Raw genomic sequence first — 25,837 nt, forward strand, 5'->3', positions numbered from 1 at the left:
TACTGCCCCCTGGAGGTCATCTTGAGCTGGCTTTCAGGGCTGCTTCCTGGGGCCTACAGTACCACTGAATGTTTTGACAGGTTATCATTTCATGCAGATAACAAATAAACATTTGATGATTTATTCTTTAAAATGTGTAGCCTACATAACAATACAGAATCATCTGTGAAATATTTGCCATGGCTTAGTATCTGTGATTGCCGATATAGGCCTATGCAGGAAGTTCGCCACCCACTTCATGCAAGCATGACATGATGCACGCAGAATATTTCCCCTTCACTTTACACACACACACACACACACACACACACACACACACACACACACACTCACTCACTCACACTTTAATATGGGGAAATTTCAGAAGTGCATATTGTTGTGCAGGCTGATTGAATCATCATTTGGTCATTGTCTAGTTCAAGAGGTCAAAAAAGTCACACTTCCATATAGAAAGGTCCGAGAAGATGCAGGCCTATTCTTCTAGATTAATTAAAAGGGCTGTAAGCAATGCCGGATGCCATTGCTTGATTTGCTGTAGTTTGATGTTTATTTTTATGCTTATGGTTCTTACCAGACACTTTTGCATTATATTTGAAGCATTGCAAATCATTATGCATTATTTGCTTTATATTTGAAGCACCTCCCTTCAGTGCTTCCTGACAAACAAATGGCATTGTTTTCATTAAGGTGAAGGTGAAGAACTTTTTTCCTAAGAGTGCAGATGAGTGGGATTACTTTGGTACAACACATCTGCCAAATCCCACTCGCAGCCTCATTAGTTAGATCTCCGCCTTCCAGACAGGCACATCATACGCTTCATCCTCTCCTCGTACTTGGCGTTATCTGCGTGCAAGCGGCAGGCGCACATAGCGGTGGGAACTGGGAGCGCGGATCGTGAAGACCCCCCGTGCTAAACGACAGGATGAGGGGCTCTGATTGCTCCCTGAACACACGCAACGAGTCTCAGAGAGGTAGGAAAAAAACCCTCTATAAAGTGTCGCCTTGGTGTCATTCATATAATTGTAAGAATGTGTCTGGCAGTTTATGCAAACGGTTTTCAATAGAGCATGCGACAAAACAGTTAGCTGAGGAAGTAAACAGATTAACACACATTAAGTTGCACTACAGCTTTCATGTTAACCATATGCATAAGGATAAGTTAATGTTTTAGCATTGCAAATCAAAACTTTGGGCGCACATAACTGTTATCGCCGGATAGTAGTTTCCGTTGTGATTAACTATTGAACATATTAAACCCAGTTAGCTGAAAGGCTAGCCATTATGTGACAAACGTGATATCCATGGTCAACTGACATGGGCTGGTATATGCCAGACACAGCTATCATGCAAATAACGTCTGAGTAGAAAAAAAAGTGATCAGGAGCATAATGCCACTAAATATTAATTTCCCTTCATAGCATAAGGTGAATGGAAACCAGCCTGCTAACTAATATCCTATCCTCAGTCATTATTAGTCACGTATGTTATGTTATGTTCAACGTCATGCCAGTCTATTCTCCTAATATCAGAGAGATGCATCGTGTAGGCTAGCTGCTCGCGTGCTTGCTCGTGTGGCTGCTGAGTGCTAGTTAAACCAGCCTGTTGATGGGCTGCCAGTCAGTGTAGGCTGCTAACGACAGCCTAACTGCGAATGGCTTGCATTTCATAAACAGTGGGGACTGAAGGATGTCCCCAACTAGAGTTGGAATCGATGCGAACATCCCCGACAGACCGCATATCTCTGGTCCCCCGTTGTCTAAATACAGTGATGGAATTGCTAGTTTACACAAGGTGTTGCGAGGCAGAGCTCTCTCGCTAGGCCTGTTGTTTTTAGGAAAGAGAATAAGAGCTGTGCGCCTGCCAGCTCATAGTACAGGCAAGAAAAAACTGTGTGTGATGATAATCAGAATGTACAGGTCGCTTTCCTCATTCCACTCTCCAGACTTGTCATGTTACAATACATTAATGTACATGTAATATAGAACTTAAGTGTCAATGAGTAAGTGAACAAATTAGAGTTAGTGTGTAGGGTGGATTAACAGTTAATGTAAGCATATCACAACTGTTAATGTAAATCCATAATCCGCATGTATGTGAGGTGCAACATTGAATTGAAAGCCGGTAGGCTTATTTAACTCAGCCTACACAGTCTGACGATGGGGGGGGGGCTGAGGTGTTAAAAAAATAAAATAAATAAAAATCAAGCTGCCAGGTCCCTGACAGTGATGTTAATGGCAATATGTCTAGTCATGTTGGAGGAGTGTAATTCCCCCCCCCCCCCATGTGTAGTTAGTTATCTGTGTGAAAGTTCAGTCTGATGCACTCAATCCCATTTGTGGCTTCTAGGACAGATTTGTCTTACTGTGTGTATGTGTGTCTGGTAGTTACCATGTTAACTCATGACAGACATTCACAGTCAGATGCCTGACATAACCGTTTAATGGGTGGTGTGTGTGTGCAATTGTATGTACGTGGTGTCTGTCTGTCACTCTCTCTGTCTGCCTGTCACATCCTAAATGATGCAAATATTTGCACTATTGTATGCTTGTGTCTGTGTGTTGGGAGGGGTAGGCCTACTACAGTATGTCTGTAACCATATAAGGAATATGTGGTGGGTGTTGATGTAGCCTATGTTGATATTAGTAGCAGAGTCCACAATCCTCCAACTATTTAGAATTTACAACTCATATATTCACAAACACCCATCACATTGAGGCAAGATGATTGAGCTGTCAGTTATATAGGCAGTACTCACGTTTCCAAGTGTGAACAGAGAGAGAGAGAGAGACGGTATACATTGGAGGTTTGAATGAAATGCACTCTAATTATGTTGGTCATTGTGCTGTTTTTTATACCAGAGAAATGTCCTTTCTCAGCCCAGTGCAAAGATAATCTGTCCATCAGAAATTAGTTGTTACATTGTTTACAGTTAAATTGGTGACCAGAATCCAGTAATAAAGCTAAGTTTAACTATAAGGGTTTAACTATAAGGGTAAATGTGTTTAAAACCTTAATACCCGCTGGCTAATGCCTATTGTGTATACGAGTCGACCCAGAGTATGTTGTTAGGTAGTCTATAGTTTCACTGGATATAGAAACAACATGCATTAGTTAGGCTAGTTCTATGGAGATAAGGTGAAGGGAGATCATCAGTGGACAGGGAAAGAGAGTGACTGTGATGTAGCAAAAATGTGGCGTTTTACATGGCAAGGAAGAGGAACACAACAATAGGATATTGATAGAGGATTTGCTTTTACATTGGAGCTGAAGGGAAGGAGATGTTCTCTTAATAATCTCCTAACCACTCCCTGAGTTCTTGTGTTATATTATGCAATCTATTATCACGCAGTTCCATATTTCACATACTATATCGGATGCTTATACTGGCTCTAAGCTTACATTTGTATCTGTTTCTCTGTGTGAATGTACTGTGGATCGGAGAGGAAAGCCACTAATCTCTTACCTTTTATGAGACTGTGTGCTGTGGTGGTGTAATTTGAAAAGATGTACAGATGTGACAATGTAAATATAACAATTTAAGATATAAGATATGTAATCCCCCTGGTTCACCTAAACATTTTTATTTTAAGTGATCTAACAGTTTTGTATGACAGATATGTATCTTTCCATGCAGGCATGGCTCTTCCTCACAATGGGTTCAGTGATGAGAAGAATAAAAGTCATATTCAGAAATTTGGGAGAGATCATCTAAAATGTTACCCTGGAAATCCAGAGTTCTTGCGGGAGCACAATTTGAATTTGTTAAGCGAGTCACGCTGGTAATGAGTAGTGATGCTCATTACTTATGTTCCTTGTATTGTGGGGCACCAATCACATCGGTGTATCTGATATAGGCAGGCCAGAGGCGAGCTAAAGAGATGAGTGATGGTGTTATCCAATTGCGTCAAAGTCCAGAATCAGTCAGAATTGTCAGAATGGCATCTTTAAAAAAAATAGCTTGCTGTTCCTATGAGTGGCCACATGGTGGTGATGTTTGGTTACTTTTTGAACCTCATCAGCACATGGGCATCTGTCTTAGGGCCCTAATTTAACAGCGAGCTAAGTGCAAAGCGATTCAGTTGTGGACCCGGTGTAGCTTCCCTGTAAGACTTTGCATTTAGCCCATCATTCATTTTAGGGCCCTTGGTGTTTTTGGCCAAAGCCATTTAGCAAGCCTAGTATGCCATAGACAAATAGATTAGTTAGATTAGATTCAACTTTATTGTCATTGTGCAGAGTACAAGTACCAAGCCAACGAAATGCAGTTTGCATCTAACCAGAAGTGCAAAAAAGCAGAAAAGTGCAATGTGTATAGACAGGTGATGCATATGCAGGACAAGAAATATAGTGCAGTGTGGACAGTAGTATGCAGTAGGTTTACAGAAGATGATTTAGAGTAATATAAGTATATATACTATTTTGATCCTGTGAGGGAAATTTGGTCTCTGCATTTATCCCAATCCGTGAATTAGTGAAATACACTCGGCACACAGTGAACACACAGTGAGGTGAAGCACACACTAATTTTTGGGCAGCCGTGGCCCACTGGTTAGCACTCTGGACTTGTAACTGGAGGGTTGCCGGTTCGAGCCCTGACCAGTGGGCCATGGCTGAAGTGTCCTTGAGCAAGGCACCTAACCCCTCACTGCTCCCCGAGCGCCGCTGTGGTTGCAGGCAGCTCACTGCGCCGGGATTAACCCCGCTGAACCTGTAACTTGAGAAGTATAATAGGGCAAACAGGTGTTGTACTGTGTGTCAGTTAAGTGTCCATGGCCCATTTGGCCTGGGGAAAGATGCTGTTTCTTGCTTGGAAACTTGCCAGGGGGCAGAAGACACGATGCAGAGGATGCACACCCATGCCAGTGACAAACAAACCCTGTCACATTCCCTTTTATCTCTAACAACAATCTTACTAACTTTATGCCTGTTGGCATGTAGGGCAGCAACAAATGATAGTGTTAATTTCCACTGTTGCTGTCTCCCTAGTGTGTGTGTGTGTGTGTGTGTGGGGGGGGGGGGGGGGGGGGTTTGTTGTCACCGGGATGCAGAGTTAGAGTTCAATAAGTTGACAGCCGCAGGAAAGAAGCTTCCTTTGAACCTGTGGGTCTTTGATGATGCTGCGCGCCTTACGCAAGCATCGCTTGTCCTGGATGGCCTCGATGGAGGGGAGCGAGGAACCGGCGGTGTTGTGTTGGTTAGTTTTCACCTCCCTCTGCTGTGCTTTTCGGTCGTGGGCAGAGCAGTTGCCATACCAAACTGTGACACAGACACTAGTGCAGGGGTCTTCAACCTTTTTCAGCCCAAGGATCCCTTGACTGAGAGAGATACGGAGTATGCCCCCCCACACCCCATTTCCCTTTGTTTTGAATTGCACAAAATGCACTGCAGAGTGGAGATACACAAGTAAACACACAAACACTCGCATAAAATGTTGGTATAAGTATTAGCACTGCTGCTGGTCAGAAGTTATTTACAGATCACTCTTGATTTGTTCTTATCTCAGAACTGCAGATAGATGATTATGTGGGATCACAATGATCAAAACCATGCTGACAAGCACAGTACACAACATAGGCCATGTTGTTTTGCTATGGGCAGAAATAGTGTGTACTGTGATGTGTACTGGCACACAGTGACCGATCCCAGTAGGCCACAGCATCTATGGGCCGGTGGGCCAATCAAACGAAATGTTACATTTTTACTTGTCCTGTCCGTCTCAGTCATCACTAGGCCTCCCAGCCAGTGGGAAGTGGCAGGATGGCACTGCTGTTGTCCTATAATAACAGTTGCCATGGCAAATCTAGCCGCAAAGGTTTAAACAATCTTACAAATAATCTTACTTACTTACTGCCCTTTATGCCTGTTGGCATGTAGGGCAGCAACAAAGGATGGTGTGAATGTCCACTGTTGCTGTTTCCCTAACAAACCTTTTTTATGGTACTACTGGGTTGTTAGCTTTGTGCCCAACCCCCAACCTGGAGGACCAGTGGATCGCTCTTTGTCAGGCCTCTACTCTTCGACCTGTCCAGCTTGGGTGACCCTGCCAGGAGACTCTGCTCCAGCTGGCTTTTTACACCCTTGGCCTTGGGCAGAAACAACATCATCTTGACATGATGATGATCTGTGTTGATGTTCATTCACCATCAACCAGCTTGGTCTGTTGGTATTAGCCTGTTATTTTAGTCAGTGCTGTTTTGGAAACTTTGGTTACTTTAATGCAGTAGCAAAAACTAACAATAAAATAGGCTAAGCTTAATATTTTGTGGGTACATTTTTATTTCAGTCATATCTATCACATTTCATTTACATCTCTGACCTGTTCAAAATAGTAGAGTTGTGTGTATTAACAAAGTTAGGATCACTGTGTTTTTCTGCTGTAGCCTATTCATGGCGGTGTATGCAGAAAGCAATACAGCAGAGAAACAAGGTTAAGTTATTTTTTCAAGTTGCCTACCCCGCCCCAATCTGCACGCTGCAGGCAGGGGCTTCTCACATTCTTCACTTCTGGTTAAGCACAGGACGTTCACCACGAGCACTGTTGTTTACCATTCCTGTTCCCCGCGCTGAACACGCCTCTCCTGGAGAGTGCTCAATATGCCATTGGTTGACAGGCTCCGTTTTAAACGCTCCCGATTGGCTAGGAACGCATCAACATTCGCAGGCCATGTGTGTTGCATGTGAACAGCGGAAGACCTATGTTTTTGAGTTTGGGACGTTCCCTTCTTTTTCTTACCTCCTGGGCCTCAGCTTTATGTTGCAACTGAGGTTGTGCGTGTCCTGAGTTATTACGGTATTTTTCAGAACGTTTACAGTGCAATAAGAAAAAAGTACAGGTTGCTTTTTACTGGCTCGTTCGAAGTTATCTTCTATGAGACAGGCGAAGGCCTAATCGAGGATATGAGCACACCTGTGAAATATCATCAAGCCTCTGGAGGTCCAACTTGTAACTTGTAGTAATACTTTTGTTATGAAACAGCTGTGGTTTGTAATTGTAGTTATTTAAATGATGAGATGTAAGTTTTGCCTTTAATCATAAAGGTTATTATGAACTAATTAAAAAAATAAGGGAACAATTCGTTTTTCAGAATTGCTAAAACACTTATTGAAACCTTCTATCCCTTTCTCCAGTCTCAAACTACATTCACAAAACCTCAGTCCACAGTTTTTGCACAAACAATCGCCTCAAAACAGTGTTAAGCCTTGTGATCAAAATCAAACAATGTCAGGGTGTGATTGAAGTGTTCCCTTATTTTTTTCGAGCAACGTGTATGATGTAGCCTGTTGTACACAACAATATTAGATGCGCGTAACTTGCCGCAAGTACGGTAGTGATGTTTGTTGCTGCTCCTCAGCCGATATGACATATGCTCCCCGTAACCAGTAGCTTCAGTACCGCGCAGCTCGTGAAGGTGGAAAGACGCACCCTGTTCAAGACATGGTTCTGCTGGCGGGATGATGACATCGTATGAAGACGAACCGATGGAAACATCACCTCGAGAACTCACTCAAAACCCCTTGCGGAAAATATGGATGCCATATAAAAACGGCTTACCCGAAAAGCACATAGCACAGAGAAAGGGTAAGCTTACACGTTCAGTTAACAAGGTCCTTTACCGGCCGGCAAATGCCGATGACACACGAGGCGTGCAAAGCAACGAGGATTGAACGGATGGTTTTAGCAGTTATATTTGTGCAATTTGAAAATATGTCCTTAACGTCTTCGTGCCACTAACGATGCTTACTAGGTGATAGGAATTGATGAAGCTGGTCGCCTGAATGGTTATCTGAAAAAGCTTGGTAGGACAGTGCACTGTAGGTTAACATTGCATCATTCTCCGTCTCCGGCCACCCGTAGTACATTCGTAGTCCAGGATAGATAAGGAACTTGCTGGATGTTAATGATATGTATATGCTGTTTTGGAAGTCGTTCGTGTTTTTTTTTTTTTTTTTTTTTTTTTTTTAATGTAGTGATGTCAACATGCCAATGTCATGGAATGCAAAGCGGTGGTGATGCGCAAACAGAGGCGTGTAGTCATTAATTTGACGCCGAAAACGGCACCTTGCTGGTATAAATCGCAGTTCGCCTTCAGTCACTTCGTGAGACACGGCTCACATATGGGATACCTACACTAGATGTATGAGTCGACTTAAATGAATACATTTATTTCAACCACATGTCTGTTTCACGAAGTGACCACACGATAACCGAGGTTTCATAGAGATTGGACGTTTTCCGGTAGAAGACCTCATGGTCAAATTGGTCGTGTACATCTATAATGTTACAGTTCAAGATGATGACTATAATGTCAACGCCTAGTCTCATTAGAATATTTCTCATGGTAAATCCGCATCGTTGTATGCCATCTGCCATTTCCGCATCACTGTAAAAAGTATGAGGAATGCCAAAAACGAGTAAGCTGTGCCAATGTATCAGCAGCAAAGTCTCACTGTGCAGCACCATCGCCTTCATAGCCCGAGTTAGGACCTATGGGTTTTGAAGTGGAGCTAATGGATTAGATATGACCATCTCGCCTTTATTCGGTAATAATACACGTATATCTAGGGTGATACTAATGTTAAAATTGCCTTGGTATTGATACTGTTACGGATTGACTTTTTCAAATTGGATCACGTTTGATAAGTTATGCCTGGTATCACCGTGCCATACCATGGTGTTCGGAAAGGTGCGTGCGTGTGTTTACTTTAATTCTTTCTGTGACAAAAGAGGAGAGGGTGTCTAGACTACAATGAGTGTGTTGTCTCTGGCTGTTACCCCTTTGGTGCACCTTTTCTTTCTGTCAGTCTTCTGTATTGCAAATGGGTAACTGGTTTGGGGTCTGCAAGCTGAAACTGCATTCTTCACCCTTTTCAGTTCCCTTGGTACTAGGTGCCTTACAGTTCCCTTGTTACATGCTTTGCTTGCCAGTTCCCTTGTTGCATAGTACATACTTTGCAGTCTTCTTAAAATGGAATGTTACGCTAACTTTTAAAAATAAGAAAAGCAGTATTTTTATCCTCCCAACTCTCCCCTGAGAGGTCTTCGTGGGCACGAGGAGGGAGGGTTCGGAGGAGAGCAGGGGAGGAGGTTATGGGGTGGAGTCCGACTGTTTTGTTTCCCCCCTCCTCATGCTGAATGGGGATTGGGCGATTACTCAACAGCCTAAGCAGGTCAGCACTGGCTGGCTGAGGGGGCAAGTGGGCGACTGGGGCCAGCTGGTTGTACAGTAGGCGCCTAGTGGTGTCTTTTGGTACTGTGCCGTACGTTTCTTCAAATATCTGTCCATACACTCTTCTCATAGGCCCTTAAAACCACGCCTTAATAGACCTAACCATAGTCGTTATGGGATTACCCCTGCTCTTCTTAATGAGGAATGTATAAGAATTTGCTGGGGTCTGATGCACGTATGTGTATTCACCAGGTAGTTTGTGGTCTGGTTCACATTTAAACACTGCACGGATCCCTGAGGGGCGTCTGAGCGTAATTAAATTGGTGTCCCCGCAGGGAGGTCAGTGAGCGTTCAGCAGTGCTGAAGAAGCTGCACTGCACTGTCCCAGTAAAAAGGTTCATGAACTTGTCCGTGTGGGACCTGGCTGTTGGGAGTTTCTGTTTTATCATCTTTCTGATGGTAATAGATAGAACTCTAAGGTCACACACATACTGTACGTTTTCCTGTCAGCTAGAATGTGCACAAATAGTTTCTCATTGTAACAGTTTCCTTTGGTCCAACAATGGACTGAAAAGGCTGTAGGTGGATTGGTGTATACTCTAGGGCTGCAGCTATCGATTCTTTTTGTAATCGATTAATCTAGCACTTTATCGATCGATTAATCGGATATTTTTTTTTGCATTTTTAAACAACCAAAACAAATAATGCATAACGAAAATGACATGGCTGTAAAAGGATTAAGCAATTGGCACAGAGGTATTTATTCTAACTCCAACATTTGGCTCCAAAACTAAGCCCATTTATTGCAATTTACCCATTTAGTGTTTATAAGTGCCAGTGCCAACAATTAAATAATGTTCAAAATGCTCTCTGTAAAATTGCAGCCTCTTGTGCATGACTTAGTATGGACAGCTTTGTTCACCCAGCTATGTTGTGAAGTGCCGGGAGGGAGAAGAGGGAAAGCAATTTAATGTATTAATATGCACAACAAGTTTCATGCTGTAATCTAGACTTGACATCAAAGTAAATATCTGTTTTATGTAGATTTCTACACCTGCAGCATTTACCATTAGGCTACTAACAAATAATGTTACCATTAGGCTACTAAAAAATAGCCTACCATTAGGCTACTAACAAATAATTTTACCATTAGGCTACTAAAAAATAATTTCTGGGGTGAGCCTATTTGCTATGGTAACCCAGCAACCTGTGTGTGTGTGTGCACACGTGCGGTGCGTGAGGGAAGATGAGGGTGCATGCATGTGTGTATAAAAATGGGTTCTTTTTTAGGCATACTGTCTTGCAATTGAACTTGAATACGTTTACTACTTAAAAACATAAAAAGCTAAACATTATATCACGACATCGCTACAAATATGTGATTAAAATCAGCCAACATCAATGTAGGCTATAGGCTACGTAGATAGATGATAGATAGGCTAGATAGATTGATAGATAGGCCTAGCCTACTTTATTGACGCTTGGTGAAACAGCATGGAGTGCATGTTTTTGGTTCAGATGCTTGTTCTTTTCCTTTTTTGAGTATGTAATGATCCCAACTTTACTTTACTCAAGTACAAGTTTACTTGAAAACTTTAGACATTCTCTGCCATTTATGGACATCTTGACTCCGCCATCGCGCCAGCTAATTCAGAACATAATCTATGATTCAGAATGTATCACAATTCACACACTAGTGGTGTGCTTCCCGAACAACGGTCCGTGTAGAACAATCAAATCCCTGCGCGTATAGTGCGCGTCATAGAAATTTAACGAGGCTTCGAAACAGGGTTTTTGCCTCGAGTAATTTTTGTAATCGAGTTATTCGAGTAACTCGATGAATCGTTTCAGCCCTATTATACTCGTATGTAAAGAATACATCATTCTTTCCTGGTCAGTTTGTTGTGACCGCTGCATATTGTTATTACATTACATTACATTACATTACATTACATTACATTTGGCTGATGCATATTGTCTGGCTTACCATGAGGATGAATATGGCAGTCATTTTTAACCGTGGTTTGACTGAAATGTTTATAATGCGTGAAGTTACTCTGCTACAACAGGGAATGTGGAATGGATTTGGTTGTAGCTTTGTTGTCATTCAATGATTTTGCATGAGTTGTCTGTGTTTGTGTCGGGTTTTTTTTTACGTTGGCTGGGGCTGTTCCTCAGTAGTCACTAGCCATTGGCCTTCCCTGTGTCCGGCTGCATTCTTTCCTTTTTGGGAAGGCACAAAGATCGCATTCATGTCTGGCAGCTCCACTCTTTCGCAACAGTTGTCTTTCATGTCCCGTTTCACACTCTCCTTCTCTTTTCTCGTCTTCAGTGCATCACTAACATCTCGGTCCCTCCATCTTATCTCTCATGGACTTCATTCTTGTTTCGCTCTGATGTCCGTTTCTCTTCCTCTCTGCCGTCATGTGATCACCATGGTGACTTAGTGACTGTGGTCATGTGAACTGCCTGCTGATTGCTTACAAATAGAGGGTGGAGTTGCTGGTCGCTAAGTTAAACATTCCCTCTCTGTGTCTCTGTCTGTCTGGTTTCCCAGTATGTATGACCAACTGTCCCACCCTTATTGTGATGGTGGGCTTGCCAGCCCGAGGTAAAACCTACATCTCAAAGAAGCTCACCCGCTATCTCAACTGGATCGGTGTTCCCACCAAAGGTATCACCAAGCTACACACACACACACACACACACACACACACACACTCAAGCAACCACTCATACACAGTCCTACTGTATGTACCCTCTTTTTCATTGTAAATTGTAAACTTTTTCAGTGTAAACACCAATCCATAAACATCAACAAATAAAGAGTATACAAATACACACCTCTTCATTCTACAATGGAAACTCCGCTTAAGGATCCTCAGTGTATATTGCTACTGTTCTCAAGGTGTGTGTGTGTGTGTCTGTGTGTGTGTGTTTCAGAATTTAATGTGGGGCAGTACCGCAGAGAATGTGTGAAGATTTACAAGAACTTTGAGTTCTTCCGTCCAGACAATGAGGAGGGACTAAAGATCCGCAGGTGGGCCTTTGTGTGTCTTTCTGTTGACGCGAGATGGTTCTTGCATGTGTGTGTGTTTTTTTTCTTTTTTCCTATTGGCTGTTTTGTTTAATGAAAACTGGTTTGCTTGACTATTCACAGGCAGTGTGCACTGACCGCGCTGAATGATGTCCGAGAGTATCTGGGGGTGGAGGGAGGTCAAGTGGCGGTAAGTTGTTATGGTAGCTGGGCAGGCAGTGCAGCGGAGAGGTTTTACTATTCATTATTGATGAACTATGAAATGCTTTTCTCCACCAGGTGTTTGATGCCACCAATACCACGCGGGACAGGAGACACACCATCATGAAATTTGCAGAGCAGAATGACTATAAGGTATTGTGCTACATTTACCACTTTTAAAACTTTACAATTTTGTATGTATTTGTGTATGGCTGTAGCCTGGCTAGCGCCACCACTTCTCAATGAGACGTGGTCTGGGAACCAAACGTTCATTTTCTCGTATTTGAAAAAAAATGCCCAGATCCGTTTATTGGGTGCCACGGATGTCTATCAAATGCGTCTGTGCATAGCTCATCATCGTCTTGCTTTCCCACCTGTTCTGTGATTGGTTCCCTATCTCAGGCGAAAATTTGCTCCATGGTCTCCAGGCTGCCTTAGCAGCGTGAATCAAATCGCGCGCAAGGCAGCATGGGAACACCCAGGCTAGTATGGCTGTTGGTATAACATTTTCATCTCTTTTTTTCCTCCAGGTGTTTTTTGTTGAATCGGTATGTGAGGACCCTAATGTTATTGCAGAGAACATTGTGGTGAGTAATTTATTAAATAATTAAGTCAGGAGGACTTTTAATAATTTCTCATCAATAAAATATAGCCTCTGCGTTCATAGAGATGTTGTGTTTATGTGTGTGCATGTACATGCGTGTGAGTGTGTATGTGTTTTTGTGTATGTATATATGTGTGCATGCGTGTGAGTCTGTATGTGTGTTTGTGTATGTATATATGTATGTGCATGCGTAGCCCAGTTGTTGTACTCCCTTCATGAATGCCAGTCGGTGCGCAGGAGGTACTTCCTGTTTTGTGACTTCCTCTTCCTGTGTGCAGCAAGTTAAACTGGGTAGTCCTGACTACATTGACTGCAGCACAGAAGAAGCCATTGAGGACTTCATGAAGAGGATCAAGTGCTACGAAAATTCCTACCAGCCCCTTAATGAGGTGTTGGACAGGTAAGAAAAGAGCCTCCTGAGACCATTCTGCACATTTTGGAAGTGATGAAATTTGTACTGCATGAATGTTCTGAAATTTAACCCTATGAACTGAACGATCAGAGATTGATGTCTTATCTTTTTCATCTTTTTCATACTGTATTTTTAGGTATTTTTTAGGTATTTTTAAAACCCAGTATCACATATAGTTCTAAGTTCTAAAGCGTTCTGTTGCCAGGGCGTTGTCGTACATTAAGATTATGGATGTGGGTCAGCGGTACATGGTGAACCGAGTCCAGGACCACATCCAGAGTCGCATTGTGTACTACCTGATGAACATCCACATCACGCCGCGCTCCATCTACCTGTGCCGGCACGGGGAGAGTGACCTCAACATCAAGGGCCGCATTGGGGGAGACTCAGGGCTGTCCACGCGAGGGAAAGAGGTACGAGGTGCCATGTTAGCCACCACCACCAGTGTAGTAGCTTTGTTTTTAATTAGCAGTGTATGTGACCTGCTCCCTTGACCACCTCAATTTTTCCGTTTTTGCCAAAGATGCAACCTGTTTTGTGAAGGACCAGATATCCATTACACTCAATACAGCAATCACTGAAAGTTTGCAGTGCTTATAGAAATTGTATTGCCAATGATAACCGTGGCCATAGGCATCATGTTTTTGTGTTGTCTGTATGTCTGGCCACCCTGTTCTTGTGAATGCGATAACTCAAGAACACCTCCATTTACATGGATCAAATTTGGTATTAGGGATGTAACGGTAAACCGCAATAAAATTTTCGTAGGCAAAGTGAAACTAACTTCACCGTGGTATCAATGTCAACGACAAAACAGTTATACACAGTTAATTGCTTTCACTATTGACTGACAATGGGTTACCATTGAAAACATAGCCTGAAAAAAGCAACACTTTCCCCAATAATGTTCGAATGACTGAATAAAAAAACCTAAGGACATGTATCCTGCAGAGGAGCTGCTGCTTACATCTCGTGACAGTGCGTCTTGAACTGTGCTTCATATGCGCCTTTTGCAGGGCTCTACAGTGCGCCCATTTCACTTGCACATGCGAGTAAAAATGATGGCGTGCGAGTGCAAAAAAATATTTAGGCGCACTGGTGCGAATGACTTCTAACCATGTCAATGTTTGTCTACAAAATACACCGCAATATCGAGAAACATTACTGGCGCAAACCATAGAATCACGTCGCGAATGCAGCATAAAAACTACACCTGCCATCGCTAGTAGTCGTTTCTATCGAATCCAAGAGCGCGCAGAAAAAGCGGAAAGTTAGACTAGCCAGCCAAGATTCTCTATCCACCGAAGCCATCGGATATAGGAGGAACAGGATGAGATTCTGAGAATGCAGTGAGAGAAGGAAAGGTAACCTAACATGCCTTTTAGCCCAGTTGACGTATTGGCTGCAATATGCAAAATATAGCTGTAGCGAACAGGCACAAAAGTAGCCTCCCATAATACTCCCATTTTATTCAAAGGTAGAACGCTACTGACAACTCCATGCTATATATATATATATATATATATATATATATATATATATATATCTATATCCTTGATTAGCCTATGTTGGGTTTTGTGGAAGAGAAAATGGACTGTTTTAGTACTAGTATTAGGCAGTATGCAGTCAGATAGGTCACCATGGGCATATCTGGATTAGCTACAGATGGATTCCCAAATAAATAAATTAGCCTACATTTGGCAGGATACTTGATATACAGGCTAAATGCAAATTTGGCAATGTATTATATTATTTTACATTAACAAAATGTAGGAAAATGGAACAGACTGAAAATAAAATAGGCACTGATCTTTAAAATCCTGTGTCCTGTAGCCTAAATGTTGTCAGTCATTCTTAATATTCGCAATTGGTGCACTGGCATGTTTAACTGTTAGCTGCAGTGTAATGTTAGATTATGTGTAAGTTAAGTACAGAACTGACTGTGCGCCCAAATTTTTGTCTGTGCTCCTAAATTTTTTAACTTGGGCGCACAAGTGCTCCTGGAAAACAATGTTAGTGTAGAGCCCTGGCCTTTTGCTATAGACCAGTTTTTTCTTGGTCATTGGCATAATGCTTTTTTTTAGTGTAAGATAACAATTTTTAGATAATGCGCCAGACCACACCCCTGAGCGCATTGTGTAATAAAAGAGAAGAGCCTGGCGAAAAACTTGAGTGTATGATAGGAATACGTTTTGCGTCGGGGATAATAAAATGCTTTGCGCCAGGTTTTGCGTCGCAAAAATACGGCCCTACATCTCTCAACAGTGCCTTGAGGCACGTGCTTAAAATTTAGTAGAGTGTTTACTTAGATGAACTGAATACATTTTGGGGGTCAAAGTCCAAGGTCACTTGTGAACCCATGTTTCACCACTTGCACCACTGCAACATGGTAATTGTAGTTCATTTAGTTTTTCTCTCATTAGTTTGCCCAGTGTCTGGGCAGCTTCATCCAGGAGCAGAACATCAAAGACCTGAAGGTGTGGACCAGTCAGATGAAGAGGACTATCCAAACGGCAGAATCCCTGAGCGTCCCCTACGAGCAGTGGAAGGCCCTAAACGAGATTGATGCTGTACGTCCTGACCATCAACACTGAGTTTGTGTTGGTAATAAAATTAAATGAATCTCTCTTGATGAATCTATCTTTCTGCAACAGGGAGTTTGTGAGGAGATGATGTATGAGGAGATTCAGGACCACTATCCTCTGGAGTTTGCCCTGCGAGACCAGGACAAGTATCGTTACCGATATCCTAAAGGAGAGGTAAGAGCTCGATTCTCTCTTCTCATTTACACACAAAGAGCAGAGAGAAGGTAGCAGTATCAAAACAAGTTGCCGTGGTGACTGAATCACTTCTGGAATATGCTTTTGTTGTGGGAATCTTGGCCCCTGCTGTGTGTCGTGTTTATGTGCAAAGATAATTACTCCCAGAGGCCAGACGATGTTCAGCCATAAAAACAAAAACACAGTGGAGCCTAAGTCATGGCAAGGTAAACATGCCATTTAAAAGCCTTAATTAAAGGGCCAGATTTTTTCTCACGCTCGTTTGCATCAGATTCGCATCACGTCTGTATTTACATACCTGCTCAGCCACGCTAACTCAGGACCATGGGGATGCGTGTGTAAATGTTTACATGCTATATTAGCACATTTGCACAACCCCTCCCTCCCTCCTGGACTGTGGCCGTACTTGATGCTTATACTCAATACTTTACCAATGGCTGTAACCCTTTTACCTCAACCTATTCTTGCACTGACATAGTTTTGTTATGTTATCTTGTCTACATTATACATTATTCTCTTATATGTCCATACTACTATCCCCACCCTTTCAACTGTATATTGCATCTTGCTTGTGTCTGTTGAGGGGTCCACGACCATGGCACCCTTGACGGGGACAACAAGGAAGCGGTCATCCTCAGCTGCACACTGAATTACAGGCTCAGTCCCTGCCCTGTCATGCTTGATCATCCTTAAGCACACTATGTTGATATTTGATTTAGTTTATTTAGTATTTTAGTATCATTATCTTCTACTGTCTCTATTGTACAGTGGAGTTTTTATATGTATATTACTTTTTCTGCAGTAAGTGCATGTTGTGTGTGATGTCTGTATGCTACTGAGACCTTGAATTTCCCCTTGGGGATCAATAAAGTATCTATCTATCTATCTATCTATCTATATCTATCTATCTGTAAATGTTTTATTTTCTGTTTTATTCTGCAGTCTTATGAGGACCTAGTCCAGCGCCTGGAGCCTGTGATCATGGAACTGGAGCGTCAGGAGAATGTTCTGGTCATCTGTCACCAGGCTGTCATGCGCTGCCTACTGGCATACTTTCTGGACAAGAGTGCAGGTGTGTCTTCATACACTGAAGCAGGGGCATTGGACATAAGTAAATAAAGACTGAGTTGGTCAATGGGCCTATACTATAGACCTAGTTCAACATTAGTTAGTTTGAGAAACCATAACTGCAGTCAACTGTAGGCGATGCCACGTAGTGGTGATCAATTTGTTATGTCAACTCAGGTTTTCCTAAACTAGCTGTGAGCCCGTTGACATGAAAAGGGCGGTGTTGGATTTTGTTGGTACCAGGTGACGAATCAAAGACGTAGAGAGGCCTGTTTCCACACATTTCACTCGAGGAACAAACCATAATCCTCAACAGGAATTTAAATCTATTTTACAGACTAAAACACCGTTGCTTCTAGAGCTTTGAAGGAAGCCGGTGAAAAATGGTAAAGAATTTCCAAAAGGATTGATGGGTCAGTAGGGGTAGCATTTCGATCAATTTCAAATATAACTTGCCCTATTAATGGAGATACACTCTGGTTAAAAATACACCACCATTTTGACACTTCAAACCCAGGATTTAACCTGAAGTTCCCTCACTCACCCAAAGCCCTGCTGCGTAGTATAGGCCCAAGATGTGCTTCACTTCACAGATTAGTGTTTAATTAGCCAGTAATGATTTTTATGTCTGTTTTTAATCCCCTTCTAGATGAGCTTCCTTATCTGAAGTGCCCTCTCCACACAGTGCTGAAGCTTACTCCAGTGGCTTATGGTGAGACACACACACACAAACACGTACGTACGCATGCATGCATATCTAGGACCGCATCAGTCTGCTACAAAGCTGGACAATAAAGTTTGATGGGCAAATTTTAAGTATGGTCATTCGATTCTAACCACCCATATATTTCCAGATATTGTGGCTTGATTGCCATTATAACTGTAGAGAACCACCATGAAATATAGGCTTGTCTTTTGGCATCACATGCCCTGTAATCATACCTAAGTCACTGATTGTGTAAGAAACACTCCCTCTTGAACGGAAAATGAACCTTAGTCTTAACCCTCTAGGCGCCAGTCGACTTTAGTCGACAAGATGCGGTACTGAATAATTAGTAAGGGTGTCATATTTCGTTCGACTTCCACTCCACTAGATGGCAGACATGTCATACGTCATCCCTGAGTCGAAAAAAAGTCATGCTTTAAACAAAACTTTCGCGCTACAGCTGCAGTGAATCGGTGCGTGCAATACCGGAGCTAGTGTGCGTGTGAGCTACTTTATCAGAGCGATATAGCCAATGTCAGCGAGTATTTGCATTAGATTATCGTCTAATGGCATGAAAAAAGTTTACCTGAAATGAAGTGTTGGGTCTTCTATTCGCGGACCCTGATTCTGAAGGGGAATATCTGCCTTCAGAAAATGACGGTGATTCGTTTAGTGAGGCTTCAGATGCGTCCCTGCCTTCAATGATGCAGCTGGACAAAGTGAGAGTTTACTCCATAGTTTAGCTTACACCAAGCACAAACGTTGAATCGTTTGCCCAATGTCACTGGTGGGAATAATGTTTCACGGGTTCGGAGTGTTCATCGGGAAGTTAGCAGGGTGTTAGTGGTGTGGCGAACGAGGCTGGAGGTAGCCTAATATCCATAGCGCTAGCTTCTGTCTTCTGAACGTGTGCCTCTCCACAATCGCGGCGACGGTAACGTGGTGGAGCCTTTGTCTAATGCCACTGGGTATGTTCGACGAGGTCGAAGTGCTCATAGGACAGTTCGGGGGGAACGTAGTGGCAGTGTGGGGAGTCGCAATGAGAATGACAGTAGGCCTAGTCCGAGCTGCGCAAGTTCTCTCCACTCGGCGCGCGCGAGGCAGATCTGGCCATGCTGCTCGCATGGTGGAGGTGGTGACACGCTCTCTCTCTCTCCCTCTCCCACACACACACATTAGGTCATGCATAGTCTATCACAAGATGATGGGAATGCCGGCCCTGTATGGATAGGGATAGGGAGTCATTATCTCTACAGCAAAAGGCCTGCTACATAAAAAAAAAAAAATGTCAGCCATTTATTAGTAATGATTTACACTGTTGATTTGCTATCTATTTCCCTGATCATTTAGGACATACACTATGTGTTCCTTTTTGTGTGTTCATGTCCTTGTGATGTGTGTGTCTTTGTCAGCTAAGAAAAAAAAACAAAAAAACGTCAACAAAAACAACAAAAAGAAAAAAATAGTAACATTGTCTCTTGTCTTGTCTCGTCATCTCACTCCTGATCTGTGCCTTGCCGTGGCAAATGAGCTTTTGAACTAAACAGGTCTTGTCTACTTGTGTTTGTGTGTCATCTGAATAATATATATGTGCCCCATACATGGGAATCAGAGTGCCTACTGTATGTAGTAAATGGAAAATCTCTACAGCAAAAGGCCAGTCTACCGCTACATGCATTTGGTTTGTTTCTGCCATTTATTAGTAATGATTTACACAGTTTGTTCACTACTTACTATTTACCTGAGCATTCAGTATTGTGCAATATAGCATACAGAAGGTGAGGGACATTTTGGGGGGGAAGAAGTGGTGCATTTTATCATTCAAACATGCGACTTTTCATGAAAATTCTATAATCCAAGATGGCCGCCACCATATGACGTCATAATATGCAAATTAGATATAAACATTTAATCTCTACATAAACTTTGGGTCATCCTTAATATTTCTCTAATTTACAGAAAGTCTCTATCTCTTATCACTTTTAAGATATAGCCTTTTGAAATGAAGATGTCAAAATTGATCGTTTCGGAAAAAAAACTCTGGCACCTAAAGGGTTAATACCTTGCGCAAAGGAGCCCTCTAGTGGTGCTAATAGGGCTACATTTGTTTAAATCAGGGAGTGCAACACAGGTATGTTTCTTATGTATGTTATACATTTTATATATTATGTTACTCATATGTTGTGTACACCTCTATGATGCAACATTAGTTTATGTTGCATCATAGAGGTGTTTCACCAGAGGAAGACTAATCACTGAGTGTTTTGTTTACACTACTTTTAAACTGAGTTTGGAGTTTGTGTTACAGCAGACTTGCAACTTCAGATTCGTGTTCAATGGACATGTAACCCCACACTATTCTTAAAGCGCTCTGTGCTTTTCTGCAGGTTGTAAAGTGGAGTCCATCTTTCTCAACGTGGAGGCAGTGAACACCCACAGGGATAGGCCAGAGGTGAGTTCACCTGCAGCCTCGCAGGGCTGGTCATTTACACAAGATGTGGACAGGGCTTAGGTGGGCAGCTTGCCAGCGGCAGCGGCAAACGTAACGCAATGCTGCAGACCAAATTAAGTATTATCCAATTGAATACGCTCGCATTGTGCTTTGAAAATTGAACCAAGTCCAACACTCAGCTTGTTCAATGTTAGCGTTACGCCAGCGTTGCCACTGTTCTGCTGCCGAACCATAGAGAACAAGGAAACCTGCCGCTTGCCGCTGGCTAATGTGATCCCTGCCTTTAAGTGTTAAGGCATGGGCTGGGCCGGGCCATTTTACAATTGAAAACTGGCAATATCCCTACAGGCCTGTGACATCTTAATAACTTCAGGCACAGACATTTTCTTTATTTTTTAAAGCCCTGTGTGTAACATTCAGAGGAGTTGATCAGGTCATTTATATCCCCTGTCCATCCTCCAACATCTTTGCGATTGTTGACTGCCTTCTCTTTACTCCCTACAGAACGTAAATATCTCCCGCCTGGCAGAGGAAGCCTTGCTCACAGTCCCCGCCCATCAGTGAAACTGAGCATGTGCAGACAGGGCAGCTATTTGTCCCCATGGCAACACTCCATAAAGGGCTGATGATTTGTCTTCATTAGTAACTGCTTCAGTTTGTTGGTTTTTGTTTGTTACGCCACCATTAGCGCTCTATGATTTGGGAACATAGAGCAGTTATTTACAACTCTAAGGGTTTTTTCCTTTGTATATCTTTTTTATTTCTATGTAGATTGTAACATTCCATTCTTCTCGTTGCAGTGTCAGAATAGATGACTGGAATCCAGTTAAATCAGTGGCAATCAACCCTGCAATCTGTGTGTGTGTGTGTGTGTGTGTGTGTGTGTGTGTGTGTGTGTGTGTGTGTGTGAGAGGGAGAGCGCATCATACATTAAACATTCTTCTGCAAAAGAAGCTTGACTAAACTGTGAATGTGAAGCATATGACATTAACTTTTATTTTCTACATGACTTTTTGTAAAGTAGAAACATAATAGATTCTTCTTCAGGCTTGAAGTTTGACCTTTGACTTGGGTCACTTTGTTTATTTTCTAGAGCCTCCAATGTTCTTAGCTTGTGGTTGAGATTTCATTCAAGTACCATCTTTTGAAAAGCATTATTTGCATGCAACCTATGAACGCACATTTATCGTTTTGGTGCAAACTGAAAGAGAAGAGCCAAAAATGAAAAGAACATGTTTACGGATAATTAACGGTAGAGAACACCTAGCTGTGCTGGTAGACGAAGCTGGAAAACGTTTCACTGAATTTGCACGTTTTTACGTTTCTATTTTACTGCAATCAGTGCACACTAAAGAATAATTCAATTCCTGATTTTAGTTTTTCTTATTGTACTTAGTGGTACATGGTTAAAGTGGTCTTTCTTGATTTTCATACCTCTCAGTATGGTCAGTAAGTACATATAACATTTGCCCCTAAACTATGTCTGCCTTGAGCTGCAATATATTGCATAACCATTCATTTATTGTACATTATACGTAGGAATAGTGTACATTTATTGTACATTATACGTAGGTTAAGGAATAGTGTTTTTGTTTGTTTTCCTGCTGTTACTTCAAATGGCAATAAAAAAAAGTGCAGCCTTTATTCCTTGATAAAGCTTTCGCTCATCTCTCATGGTTTCCCTGACCGGAGACATCTGAATCACAGACTAAGCTAAACTTGATTATCCTCATTGTAGCTGGCACGCACAAAAAAAGTCAAGTCCGTCGATTCATTATGGTGTTATTGTGTTGATCAATGCATGCTGTACCATGAGTGGACTATAATGCTGTGTTGATCATGATCAGTCTTTGAAATTCATGTGTCACACTGCAGGACAATAAACCATTTCCTATAAAACCAAACAGAGTCGTTTCTTGGGTCAATGAAACATTATAAATTCAATTATTTTTCAGGTGTTATTAAAGCAACATAAAATAACTTTTTGGGGGCAGACAACATTTGGATGCCACACTGACTTACAGTACAACGAGATGAAGTCTGATATTGCGGATCAATGCCTGGTATGGCACTTTTTTTAATATTTGCAACAGAGGAGGGAGTGACAGGAAGCCAGCGGGACAGAGATGGGGTGGGACCAGAAAGTGACGCGGGTGGACTCGGACCCGGGTCACCGTCCCCATGGGGAATATGGGATGGGCGTTATAACCAGTTGAGCCGCAATGCCCCGGGTATGGCGCTATTTAACCTTGCACTTAAGAGCATGATCCTTTCCGTCAGGTTTAGTTTAGACTAATTTAGTACTCCATTAGCACTAATTACCCAGTATGTTAAGAATTGATGAATGGGAATTCCAACATTGTGTTACTTTAAATGGAAATGTCACATAAGAATAAGCAATGATTAAAGTACAGGCTCTTTGGTTTATTTCTGTATAGCACACAGAAGCGACCAGTCATGGTGCCAAACCTCACAGTAAGACTTGTCGCAAGCATAAACAACTTTACACAACCACTCATAATATACACAGGGAAATTTCTAGAATCACTCATGGCCACACAATTAAAGCACAGTGTTATTTTCTCTAGTGAATGAGAGATAAAAATGGTGTATATGTGCAACATGCAAATATTCCCCTGTACCCATTATTGCAAATAAAATCACACATACAGACATACACACATAAACACATGCTCGTACCTCGCTAAAAGGCATTGACTATCATTCAGTAAACTTCTGTGTTATTGGTTGGTCGTTACAGTGGAATGTAACATGAGTGATTAACTCTTCGAGAGAAACTTAAAATGAGGCCTTTCCTCAAAACATTCATCATCTCTTTAAAACTAGTGTCACAGATGGCATGGCAGGACTGCACCGTGACAAAATCCCCAGACCATGCTCTTGTATTTTTCACAGCCGGAGTCCTTCAGTGGGGTTTACAGGAGATGTGGGGGTTTTGGAGGGTCACATGCTATGGTCAGTAGGGTTTACAGGAGATGTGGGGGTTTTGGAGGGTCACATGCTATGGTCAGTAGGGTTTACAGGAGATGTGGGGGTTTTGGAGGGTCACATGCTATGGTCAGTAGGGTTTACAGGAGATGTGGGGGTTTTGGAGGGTCACATGCTATGGTCAGTAGGGTTTACAGGAGATGTGGGGGTTTTGGAGGGTCACATGCTATGGTCAGTAGGGTTTACAGGAGATGTGGGGGTTTTGGAGGGTCACATGCTATGGTCAGTAGGGTTTACAGGAGATGTGGGGGTTTTGGAGGGTCACATGCTATGGTCAGTAGGGTTTACAGGAGATGTGGGGGTTTTGGAGGGTCACATGCTATGCACAACAAATGAGAGCTCAATACTGTTTCTGACTCTTCAGTTGAAATGCAACTACAAACAATATATAAGCCATTTTCTATAATTATAAAACACAAATATTCCTTCAAATTTCCTTCTATATACTCCTTTTTCTTTGTCAAATATGTTAAATATACTATATGTGTCATTTGGCATCTGGTGATGCACTTGGCTTGTGTCACACTCTTCAGGCTGATGTATCAGTGCAGTCACAATAGTGTGTGTGGCGAACACAAATATATATACCGTACGCACAAACTTGCACATTCAGGTGTTTACACACACACACACACACACTCACACATACATACAGAGCTCAGGCAGGTTGCTGGGCGACGTTGAGGTGGACAGGGTTTCCCAGCAGACCAATCCTCTGCTTATGCTTCCTCTGCTCTGTCATCTGCAGAACAGGAGAGGAGTCAGCGCATACACACACAAACACACACACACACACACACACACACACACACACGTACAAACAGCTAGGCCGTAGAGTCTAATGGTATTACATAGCTGTGTTCTTCCCCTTTTCATGTTATTCTAGCTAATGCCGTTGATTAGGGATGAATAAATTAACCTGAAAGAACACACACACACACACACACACACACACACACACACAACACAACAAGCAGTCATTCTCAATGCGAGGCTGGCTAGCAGCCTGGTTTCGGACCTGCTCCTTGAGGTCGTTGAGCTGGTTGGTGAGGTTGGTGACGAGCTTCATGGTGAAATCCAGCTTCTCCGACAGGCAGCGCTGCTCGTTCTGCTCGCCCTCGCCATCACTGCTCACCAGAGACATGGCGCGCATCCGCGGGAACCAGTCCAGGTTGTGCTCCTGCAGGGAGACGAGAGAGACGGGGTGGCAGGGGGGCAGAGAGAGAGGGAGGGAGAGAGAGAGAGAGAAGGGGTAGCAGGAGTTAAAGATGGGGGCAGAGAGAGAGAAAGAGAGAAGGGGTGGCAGGGGTTAAAGATGGGGGCAGAGAGAGAGAGAGAAAGAGAGAAGGGGTGGCAGGGGTTAAAGATGGGGGCAGAGAGAGAGGGAGGGAGAGAGAGAAGGGGTAGCAGGAGTTAAAGATGGGGGCAGAGAGAGAGAAAGAGAGAAGGGGTAGCAGGGAGCAGCAGAGAGAAAGAGGGAGAGAAGGGGTAGCAGGGAGCAGCAGAGAGAAAGAGGGAGAGAGAGATACAGGGTAGCAGGGAGCAGAGAGAAAGAGAGAGAGAGATGGGGTAGCAGGGTTAAGATGGGGGCAGAGAGAGAGAGAGAGAGATGGGGGCAGAGAGAGACGGAGAGAGAGAGATGGGGTAGCAGGGTTAAGATGGGGGCAGAGAGAGAGAGAGAGAGATGGGGTAGCAGGGTTAAGATGGGGGCAGAGAGAGGGGGAGAGAGAGAGAGACAGAGAGAAAGATATGGAGAGGTTTATGCTACTATTTAGCTACTATACTTTTACATACTTTAGACAGACTACTATTCATTTAGATACGATTAAGATTAGGAATACCATTCAACACAAACACACCATCAGCTGTCTCTGAATATATATTCGACAGTAACATTAACAATCACAGAGGGCACAGAGGGCGTGGCAGTAGCTGGGTTTACATGGACACTTTTAATCCGTCTAGAATTGGAATAATGGCTCAATCGGAATCAAAGTGACACATATCAACACCCTGATCGGAATAAAACTGCCGATCCGATTAGAATTTTAATCGGAATGAAAGAGGTGGTGTATTCTGTTCTTATTCCAACTGAACAGCCATGTATACGGCCAATCAGATTGTCCGCTGTAGCTTCTCAAAAGCAAATCAGTAATTCTGATCAAAGATTCTAACGCGCTCGAGAGCACCTGATCGGAATAGAACGTACCAAATGTATACCCTGGAAATCCAGAGTTCTCGCGAGAGCACAATTGAATTTGAATTGTGTCAGCAAGAGACTCTGGAATTAGTAATGATCGACGTTACTTTTGCCCCTTACATTGCGGGGAACCAATCACATCGGCCCAGAGGTGAGCTAAACAGATGACGACAGCGCTGCAACGTTGGAAGTCCGGAATCA

General features: G+C 42.7%; 2 protein-coding genes across 8 annotated transcripts in view; one reads left to right on the plus strand and one right to left on the minus strand.

Annotated features, from left to right (window-relative positions):
- The first annotated feature begins 846 nt into the window (after window positions 1–846).
- pfkfb4b (6-phosphofructo-2-kinase/fructose-2,6-biphosphatase 4b) lies at window positions 847–22,331 on the plus strand. 3 transcript variants are annotated; one of them, XM_042090744.1, is made up of 14 exons: window positions 847–971; window positions 11,725–11,841; window positions 12,111–12,207; window positions 12,328–12,394; window positions 12,484–12,558; window positions 12,936–12,992; window positions 13,288–13,409; window positions 13,627–13,834; window positions 15,845–15,991; window positions 16,076–16,180; window positions 17,144–17,273; window positions 17,919–17,981; window positions 20,363–20,427; window positions 20,932–22,331. In XM_042090744.1, exons 1-14 carry the CDS (start codon window positions 923–925, stop codon window positions 20,989–20,991), a joined length of 1,362 nt encoding a protein of 453 aa, XP_041946678.1. In that variant the 5' UTR covers window positions 847–922; the 3' UTR covers window positions 20,992–22,331. The 3 variants fall into 3 exon arrangements, with proteins under 3 accessions (XP_041946678.1, XP_041946677.1, XP_041946679.1); XM_042090743.1 differs by lacking the exon at window positions 847–971 and adding an exon at window positions 7,379–7,579; XM_042090745.1 differs by lacking the exon at window positions 847–971 and adding an exon at window positions 7,984–8,684.
- Window positions 22,332–22,830: 499 nt separating this feature from the next.
- Window positions 22,831–25,837, minus strand: part of itpr1a (inositol 1,4,5-trisphosphate receptor, type 1a) — a 45,643-nt gene continuing 42,636 nt past the window's right edge. For 4 of the 5 annotated variants that reach the window (XM_042090740.1, XM_042090739.1, XM_042090737.1 and 1 more), the window contains 2 exons: window positions 24,455–24,616; window positions 22,831–24,178 (listed from right to left, as the gene is read on the minus strand). In XM_042090740.1, the coding sequence (XP_041946674.1) occupies window positions 24,095–24,178; window positions 24,455–24,616 (246 nt within the window). In that variant the 3' untranslated portion in view covers window positions 22,831–24,094. The remainder of the gene's footprint in view (window positions 24,179–24,454; window positions 24,617–25,837) is intronic. The other variant, XM_042090738.1, reaches the window with a different exon arrangement.

This window comes from Alosa sapidissima, chromosome 4, assembly GCF_018492685.1.
Source record: "Alosa sapidissima isolate fAloSap1 chromosome 4, fAloSap1.pri, whole genome shotgun sequence".
Classification (NCBI taxonomy): Eukaryota; Metazoa; Chordata; class Actinopteri; order Clupeiformes; family Clupeidae; genus Alosa; species Alosa sapidissima.

Coding starts and splice junctions, on each gene's coding strand:
- pfkfb4b (XM_042090743.1), top strand. CDS start 7,453: ATGATGACATCGTATGAAGACGAACCGATGGAAACATCACCTCGAGAA. Junction 16,181..17,143: donor ACCGATATCCTAAAGGAGAG/GTAAGAGCTCGA, acceptor TTTATTCTGCAG/TCTTATGAGGACCTAGTCCA. Junction 17,982..20,362: donor GCTTACTCCAGTGGCTTATG/GTGAGACACACA, acceptor GCTTTTCTGCAG/GTTGTAAAGTGGAGTCCATC.